Source organism: Etheostoma spectabile, chromosome 18, assembly GCF_008692095.1.
Source record: "Etheostoma spectabile isolate EspeVRDwgs_2016 chromosome 18, UIUC_Espe_1.0, whole genome shotgun sequence".
NCBI classification, from domain to species: domain Eukaryota; kingdom Metazoa; phylum Chordata; class Actinopteri; order Perciformes; family Percidae; genus Etheostoma; species Etheostoma spectabile.
Window position 1 is genome coordinate 2,464,494 of NC_045750.1, and position 9,462 is coordinate 2,473,955.

Sequence of the window (9,462 nt, forward strand, 5' to 3'; positions counted from 1 at the left end):
ATTATCCATCAACATCCATTCCTTTAATTTTAGTCTCAATAATTCCTAATTTCTGCTATTCGATCTGGTAGATTCCGGTGGTTTTAGCACCGGGTTTTGATCCCCAACCCTATTGAAGAAGCATTAAAGATGCTTGTTGTAACTATGTTGTTACCTGTGAATGGACAGAGTTGATGTGGTATTTCACTCCACTTTCAGAGTTAAACTCTTTGTTGCAGATCAGACATCGGTATTTACCAGCCTCAAAGTCGCCCTGAAATGAGATCAAAAGACATAAAAGAGCCATGAAATTGTTACGAAGCCAGAATACTACTTATTGTATTAAAGTGCTCAAATTCTGCTTTTTGACTTTTTCCCTTTCCTTTGTCGTTATACATATCAGAATCAGAATCAGCTTTATTCGCCAGGTATGAGGACACATACGAGGAATTTGTCTTTTGAGCATCGTTACTCACACTGTGCTTACACATACATATCACCAAAAGGAAATATCCACACTATATATCACATATTACATACTCTAACAGAAACAAATAGAGGCATGAGTGCAATGAAGAGATCAATACAATTATTTATGTCGTAGTGCAAGGGTACTGGATAAAATAGTATTATGTTATTATATTACATATGAACAGTATAACAGTATGACATATGAACAGTTCTGAAAAATAGGAAATGAGAATGATGATAAATATAAATATTATTGAGATGTGAGAGTGGGAATGATGAGTAATACTAAATAAGTGGAATGATACAGGTGGAATATGGGCTTTTGTATGCACGTTATAGGTTTATAAAGTGAAAGAGCCTAACGTCCCCCCCCCCCCCCACCAAAGGGAGTTACCATCTCCAACAGAAAACACTGTTCACAACCCGTTCACAAACAGCTCTGTTGTAGTCCAGCCTTTACTTCAGAGACAAACACACGTTCTAATGCTCGTCTAGCTGCTAGCGTGGCACGCCCTCATTCTCTGCTTCTGACTGGCTAGTAGTCCTTACCTAGGTACTGAGCATGTGCGACTCCCAACAAAGATGGAACCGAAGTGAGATGTCTCACTCTGTAGCTAAAACAGAGAGCTCAACAGCTGAAAGGGGGAGCTGCAGCAACAAATATATGGTGTTTTTTGAAAATTAAACCATGTATTCTGATATAACCGCTAAATACAATTATGAACCTGAAAATGAGCATAATATGAGCACTTTCTCAACTATTTACTGCAACTGTAGTGATCGTGAAAGTAGAGAAAGTGGTTTTACTGATTATTTTGGAACAATCGTTGAATGTGGTGGACGAGACTAAAGATGGATTCATTTGACAAATGTCTTAAAAACTCTGTATTAAATGTTGTGAGTGTGTATGCCTAGTTAAAACATTTTCACAAAAATAATACTCCATACTTTATTTGAAAAAAGGCCACAAAGAGCAGTACCTGAGAAAGGCAAATTAGTAGAGTCAGATTAAAATTCAAATGCATTCCCGAATGTATCGATACTTACTTTACTATGCATGGTTTCTTTCACTCTGCTGCCAATCCCAATAAACACAATCGCTGTTACATTCAATAGACTGAACCTTTTGTTTTTAGAGATTAAGAAAAAAAGCGGATGTACCCTTGTGCAGAGTCCCAGATGTGCTTTCAGTCCGGACACGCTGGTGTAGGTGGAGCCACAACCCTGAGGAAGACACAAATAAAGTCGTGAGTTCTGCATTTCATTCAGAAATGGACTTAAGCTGTGATTTAAAAATGCATTTTGACAAAAGAAAGGTTAATATAAATATGACATAGATATTCTACCAATACCAAATACGAAGGAGCAAACTTATCAATTAGTTGATTTTAATCAACACATCTGTAAAACTGAGTTTCTCCACAAAGAATCGTGCAAAAGCACCACTTTAAATCTTGTGTTTAACAGAAATGTGCTCATATGTTTTTGACGAAATAAGTCATTTAACATTACAACAAACAAGTAACAAAAAATGACTAATTGACTAAAGTAATCTAAGCTGACTAAGACCAAAACAACCCATTAGGTGACTAATCATCATATATGGATACATAGAGCACATAAACAAACAAAAACTAAATGAATGTGTTTGGACAGCAATAGCTCAACCCGTTAGGACTTGGCCTGGGACCCCAAGGGTTACTGGTTCAAGTCCCCGTATGGACCAAGCACAGTGTTGACGGGTAGCTAGAGAGGCGCTTGTTTACCTCCTGGGCACCGCCAGCGACAGTCCCCTCGTTCTGAGATCTTTCCCTTTAATGCATGTGTAGAAGTCCTGTTTGCATGTGTGTATTTTCATTTTTTTATATCCCTTTAGAGATTAATAAAATATGTCTTCATCTTCTTCTATAAATGTGTAAATGTATTAATTCTATTTACTCAAGTAGTACCCTTATGATACCTTAGCAGGCCATCCCTCATGTTTGACACTAAATTATATATATATATATATATATATATATATATATATTGTATACCTTATTACCTGCTTGTGCGTGAAGTGAAAAGCGCGCCAGCAGATACGTTGCAATACTATTTCCTATTGCAATATTTTTAATTTTAATCTTTTGCATGTTTGTGTGTCTGGACAAGGAATTAACAACTGCTTCAGTCTTAAAGCATCACCGAAGCACTTTTCCTCTTTGGTCGCCCTACAGGTTGGAAGCAGATTTGTCCATTAACGCTTTTAAGGTCCTGGGGTACTTTGAGACTGGGTGCAAGATAGGGCCCTAAGTGTACAGTTGTTTCCTACCTGGTTGGGACAATGGACTTTCCTCTGCAGCTTCACCTCATTCTTCCACTTCCGCAGCACCTCTTGGCTGAAGGCAGGCAGGCCTGGCCGGGCGTATTTCAACTGGAGAGGCCAGCATGAACAAGAGGAGGTCAATGAAAGTGAGAAAGCCAATGTAGGGACACTTATACATCTAGGCAAGAGAAGGAACTCTGACATATGTCTGTTCTGGCCTTCAAAACAGTGTAAAGATCTTTTGTTGTTATGTTTTAGTTCCTCAATCAAATCACATTCCTATTAGTTTGTGGAAACATTACAGAATAAACAATACCCTCGTATATCTTGCAACTTGACATACACATTTAAGGCAATCTTCTCTTGCCTTTTTGTCATCTGGCACCAGGTCCGACTGAAACTTCCTCTTGGGCCAGTCTTTGGGCAGCTCGTTGTTGGCGATCTCAGCCAAGTGGAAGTTTGCCACCTGGGCGGATGCTCGCTGCACCCTGCCGCTGGCCGTCCTCTCCGGGTTGGCCTCCCGGTGGGCCTTCTGCGCCTCGTCTTCCTCACTCTTCTGGGGCGTCTGGGTAACACCAGATTTTAAGATGTTGTTGACTTAATGTGTGTATTAAATGTCTAAACTAAACGGTTTCTTCCGTCTACGTTATCTGAATTGCTACATGAATTTAAACACAAGACTCACAGGAGCATGCTCGGATTTCAGGTGGTACTCCAGCCCGGCTTTGGACTTGTAGGTTTTCCCGCAGTGAGAGCAATTGAGCAGCATCTTCTCCAGCTCCGACTCCTCTTTTCCACACTTTTTCATGTGGTACACGTAGCCCATGATGCTGGTGAAGGCAGCATTACAGCCCTGAAAAGAAAAAGAACCGTGAAATGATCATCTTTTCTTATCTTATTTTAACGTGTCCCCTATCTTAGATGAATGATTTGGCAGTTCACCTCTTTAGAGCATTTTAGTTTGCCCAGTCTCTTCAGGATTTTGCGCAGTTTGTCTTTGATGGCACGGTCATCCAGGTCCTGGGCATCTTCTGCTGAGGGCTGAAAAAAGAGGCAGCTAAAATCTGTCCAAACCCCTGAGCTAACCCTCAAACTTCTCAAAGTATGTGTTTTAACTGGCGGTGTCTACATTTAGCAGTGTCTACCATATTTATGAAATAGGCAAACATTGTGTCAGAGGCAAAGAAAGACCTCTACTTGAATGAAAGCTTTGTTTATCAAGACAATTGCACAGCTGCAAGATAAATCAGGTGTAGCTAAAACGGCTGAAAACCGTGCCTGAGGAAATAAATGAATGTGGAAAGTGTAAAAAGTCTGAATATTCTTACCAGATGGCTGTGGTCAGCCATGATGTGGTACTTCATCCCTGTTGAAGACTTCAGCTGTTTCCCACAGTGTTGACAGGTGAACGGTTGCTGCACACAACAGATTACAGTTACCTCATATGTGGCCATTTATACAGCGTGTATTCAATAGACCAGTTTAGATAGATGCCAGTATATTGGTACTCAGGAAGTTAATACCTCATCACATATGATGGTAACCTGATGGTTGCGAATCAATCTGTGTTTTAGTCACTTGCCTTTCAGAGTTGTATTTCTTCTCTAGATAACAGCCGAATGTATTCAGCAGCAGTGGAAAGTACATTTACTCTACTACTGTACTTACAGTTTTGAGTCTCTTCACTTAAGCTATTTTGTATATAATAGATTAATTTAATTTATTTTATTGATTGGATGAACTATAATTTGCTTAATGATGATTATTTTGTATTTTTGTCCAACTGATTGATGCTTGTGTTAAAAAATAAATCAGACGTTACTCAACAGTTATTCATTATTTCAGTAGTTTTTTCATCAAGCACTTTTTTACTCTTACTTAATTAATTATTTGGAGGACTACTTTTTACTTTTACTTGAGTCATATTATTCTGAAGTAACAGTACTTTTACTTGAGTACAATTTTTGGCTCCTCTACCCACCTCTGAGCACGAGTTAGGACTTGGTCAGATGTAGAAGTCTGTATGCTTTAAAATAACTTTCACATCAGAGATCAAACAGCGAGCGCTCACCAGTCTGCAGTTCTCCATGTGCTTCTTCAGCCCCTCCACAGTCTTCCTGCTCACACTTTTACATTTTGGACAGGTGACTCTGCCTTTGGCCACAATCTGGAGCTGCCAGCGCTCCTCTTGACTTCCTGGTGGATGTCACCAAATAAAGATCTTGTACACAGGGATGTTTCAGAAGGAGCAGCAGCACATCTGACATGAAGTCTGAGTCTTTATATGACTCAAAAACGTCAACTTCCTTGATGAAGTCATGTTAAGTTTAATTACACTGAACAAAATGATGAATGCAACACTTTTGATTTGCCCCAATTTTTCATGAGCTGAACTCAACGATCTAAGACTTTTTCTACGTACACAAAAGGTTTATTTGTCTTAAATAATATAATATATGCTCCATGACATGTTTTATCTGTTACTCAGTGAATATTGACCATAAGCTATACGCAATTCGAATCGTAATCGCAATATCTGGAAGAATAAAAACGCAATTCCATCACCCCCCCCCAAAATCGTTGAGCCCCAGTGGGGATGGATAGAAGAAGGTGAACAGATACAAACAGCACCTGGAGGGTAGGTAGGAGGCTCTTTCTTGGTGGAGGGGACGGGGGGTTTCTGCTCCTCGCTGGGGGGGGCCGTCGAAGCCTCGGCAACACTGGCTGCATCTGAACCTGAAATAATTACATCAGATGACTAAGATTTTATTTTGATCCAGAGATTTATATTGTGACTTTTTTTGTCATTTTTTTTTCTGTAGCCATTTTCCATTTAATCTTTAACATGCTTTATTTTTAAACTTTTTTGTGTGAGTAATGTGATTGGACCAGACAAGAAAAACAGAAAACAAAAAACACAATAACTGCGTTGCTTATACAGTGGCTTGAGGAAGTTTGGACACCCAGGCTAAAGTTGATTAAAAAGAGGAAGAAAAAAACATCTTTTGGAAATTGATCTTAATGCTTTAATTTGAAAAAAAATTAGGAAAATCCCACCTTTAAGGACACCAATTTTCTTTGTGAATGAATAATGTATTATACATAAATAAATGTTCTTCCTTAAAATACAGGGGGCATAAGTATACACCCCCCTATGTTAAAATAGCAGGGGCATAAGTATACATCCCCCTATGTTAAAATACAGGGGGCATAAGTATACACCCCCCTATGTTAAAATACAGGGGCATAAGTATACACCCCCCTATGTTAAAATACGGGGGCATAATTATACACCCCCCTATGTTAAATACAGGGGCATAAGTATACACCCCCTATGTTAAAATACAGGGGCATAAGTATACACCCCCTATGTTAAATACAGGGGCATAAGTATACACCCCCCTATGTTAAAATCAGGGGCATAAGTATACACCCCCCTATGTTAAAATACGGGCATAAGTATACACCCCCCTATGTTAAAATAACGGGGGCATAAGTATACACCCCCCTATGTTAAAATACAGGGGCATAAGTATACACCCCCCTATGTTAAAATACAGGGGGCATAAGTTACACCCCCCTATGTTAAATACAGGGCATAGTAACACCCCCCTATGTTAAAATACAGGGGGCATAAGTATACACCCCCCTATGTTAAATACAGGGGGCATAAGTATCACCCCCCTATGTTAAAATAACAGGGGCATAAGTATACCCCCCCCACTATGTTAAAATACAGGGGCATAAGTATACACCCCCCTATGTTAAATTCCCATAGGATACATTATTCATTCACACTGTATTTATCATCCAAGCTATTAAACCACTGCAAACTAATTGTGCTCTATACATCAAAAGATGACTGTACTCCAATTATATTATTTATATTACAACTGCTAATACTATGTTAATTACATCTCAATAATACTAAGGTTGGGTACCGTTGACATTTTAACCTGTACTTGAAATTTGGTTCTGGCACCCAACGGTACTTTTTTTCGGTACTTTCCCTCTGTTATAATCAAAAATTGATTTTATTTGTTGCCCCGTACCGACCAAACTATAATGCTGCCAGCGGGTCCATTAGAAAGCTCCGGACAAACATGTAAGTACCTTATAATACTGCAGCCAAACACAATAAGAAGTCATTTGTTGTTTCATCTATTTCAACCTAACTCTTTTTTTTTTTACAGGAAAGAATCTGAGTACAAGAAAAGGTATGTGATGAGGTTGAATATCAGACTAGATGGTAACTTACAAGAGTCTCGGCCCTCCGGTGGCTGTGTGAAGTTATTAACAGGCGGGCTTCGCTCCAGCTCCACTCTCTGGACTCTCTTCATGTTCAAGTCTTGAAAAGTAACACATGAGGAAGTCAATCTCCACAAAAAACAGACCAAAATATCCAAGAGTCTTTTAACAACTCCCTCTACATGTACAAACACATTGTTATACATGCAACAAAACACTCAGACATTATGTATGGGAAGTAACCTGTTTCAATACCATTATATACTATTTGTATTCATACAAACGGTATCAGAACATGTCACTGTGTAGTATTTTAAAATAAAATAGAGTTGCAGTCAGGCAATCAAGGTCCTGTTTCATAAACACTTGTAACAGTGTATTCAATTTCGGAATTCAGTGTTAAATTCATATCCGTAGCATTCATATCCTGAGTTGAAGCTAGTTGTAAAGAAAAATTAAGGCTCCCCCTCTGAGTCTTAGTCAACTAAGCTTTCTTAAATCGATTAGTCATTTTTTCATGCTGAAAGATTTATTTCCCAAAAACTTATGAGCACATCTCTCATAAACACAAGCTTTATTGTAATGTTTTTGCATGATTCATTGTGGAGAAAATCAGTTTTACAGATGGGAAATGGACTGCATTTGCGCGTGCGCTTTTAAAGTCCATTTAAAGCACACAGAGCTGTCGATTAAATCCACTAATCGGTAAGCCGTCAAGTCGAGGACAGCCCTGGAAAAACAAAAATGGGATATTTAACCCTTGTGTTGTCTTCCCGTCAACCATGAAAAAAAAAGTTTTTTTCAACATGATTATCGCTTTTTCAGACATTTTTGTCACTTTTTCAATGTTGTGGGTGCTTTATTTTAATGTTTTTTTTCCAGTTATTTGATATTTCTAATGTTTACATTTTCAGCCTTTATTTCGAAGGCCCTTTTCTTGTGATAAAAAAAACTGGATGAGGGTCAAATTTGACCCAAGGACAACATGAGGGTTAAGAGTAACGTGTTAGAGTACGTACCAGGTCTCCAGACATGTTCTCTGTCCCTGCTGGTGTTGCTCCAGCCTTGGTCTTGGCTTCGGCCAGTTCTCCACGCCTGCTCTGGCCCTGCGGAGGCCCGGTCTCTTCCCGGATCCCTGCCTGCGTTCCAGGCCTGATCCTGGCCTCGGTCTCTGTCGGCTGCCCAGCCCTGCTCAGGACCTCGGTCCCGGCCCGTCGTCCAGGCCTGGTCCGGTCCGGTATGGGCCCGGTCCCTGCCTGGAATCCATGTCTGGTCTCTGCCAGAGTTCCAGACCTGCTCCTGCGGGCGGTCTCTACCGGGGGCCCAGGCGTCGGGGCCTCTGTCCCTGCTGGAGTTCCAGCTGTGGTCATGAGGCTGGGGCTGCTCCCTACAGGTCTCGGGGCCTTGAGGCCACACATCCTTCGCCCCCAGTCTTGGAGGCAGCCTTGCAGTGGGCGGGGCCATGGACCCTGGGTCCGCCCCATTGGCCAGGCCACCCGATGCCATCACTGAGCAGCTGGTGGTTGGGTAATCTACTGTTCCCATGGAAACACTCTGGAGGTCCTCGTACCTGACAAAAATAAGCATCATCCACACTCATTTCAGGAATAAAAATCTAAAAGTTATTCAACAGATAGAACATGCTTTTTTAACAATTAGTTTATTATTGCATTTTAAATAATCCTTCTAACATTTTGGATGGGACAAAGCTTGATGCATATTTGTTGAATAACGGATCTATAATAAAAATCTTCATTAAAGAGGTAATTTTTTCCTGAGAGACATGTTTATTACAAGCATTTGGAAAAGAGTTGAGGATTTCTCAGCTACTGACTTATTATTTCTTTATATACTTAACATTTTGTAAAGTGTAATACATGCACTTAAAAACAAATCTACCTACGGGTACAAATAAAAATCTGAACCTGAGGGCAATTATTTATCAGAAATTGGGTATTTTTTGAGCTGCACGCATTAGTTTGCTAGTCATATGAATGTAACGTCAGTATCTATCATGCAAATCTTCAATCCACAAAGCAACAGGTGGACGAGTCTCTTACCTTTTTCTGCCATAAGTTCTCTTCATCTTCAGAGCATGTTGGGCCTCCGCCTCGTCGTTCTGAAACATTTGAGTACACAACGGTGAAGTAATGATCCAACTGTGCACATTCATTTAACAGATTCTGAGCGTTAGGAGACGGAAGTGGACGAACACATTCAGACACTTCTAATTAGCAGTTTTTCCCTCATAACTTTTGGATAGTTTGCTTGAATACAACAACATCACATGCAACAGGACGCACGTTCTGTCTGCACAGTGGTTCTCATAAGCTTACACACCCATGCTTAAGTTGACTAAAAAGAGGAATAAAAAGATCCTGCTTTGGAAATTTATCTTAATGCCTTCATTAAGAAATGAGGTAAAATCCAACCTTTAAGGACACCAATTTTCTTTGTGA

General features: G+C 39.9%; 1 protein-coding gene across 1 annotated transcript in view; it reads right to left on the minus strand.

Annotated features, from left to right (window-relative positions):
• znf512 (zinc finger protein 512) overlaps positions 1-9,462 on the minus strand; it is a 15,038-nt gene that overhangs the window by 3,041 nt on the left and 2,535 nt on the right. Inside the window, exons 4-15 of the mRNA XM_032542727.1 lie at positions 9,064-9,122; positions 8,023-8,573; positions 7,014-7,103; positions 5,387-5,491; positions 4,827-4,951; positions 4,084-4,170; positions 3,698-3,796; positions 3,441-3,608; positions 3,123-3,320; positions 2,762-2,863; positions 1,612-1,674; positions 155-253 (exon numbers count right to left, since the gene is read on the minus strand). Of these exons, the coding sequence (XP_032398618.1) occupies positions 155-253; positions 1,612-1,674; positions 2,762-2,863; positions 3,123-3,320; positions 3,441-3,608; positions 3,698-3,796; positions 4,084-4,170; positions 4,827-4,951; positions 5,387-5,491; positions 7,014-7,103; positions 8,023-8,573; positions 9,064-9,122 (1,746 nt within the window). The remainder of the gene's footprint in view (positions 1-154; positions 254-1,611; positions 1,675-2,761; positions 2,864-3,122; positions 3,321-3,440; positions 3,609-3,697; positions 3,797-4,083; positions 4,171-4,826; positions 4,952-5,386; positions 5,492-7,013; positions 7,104-8,022; positions 8,574-9,063; positions 9,123-9,462) is intronic.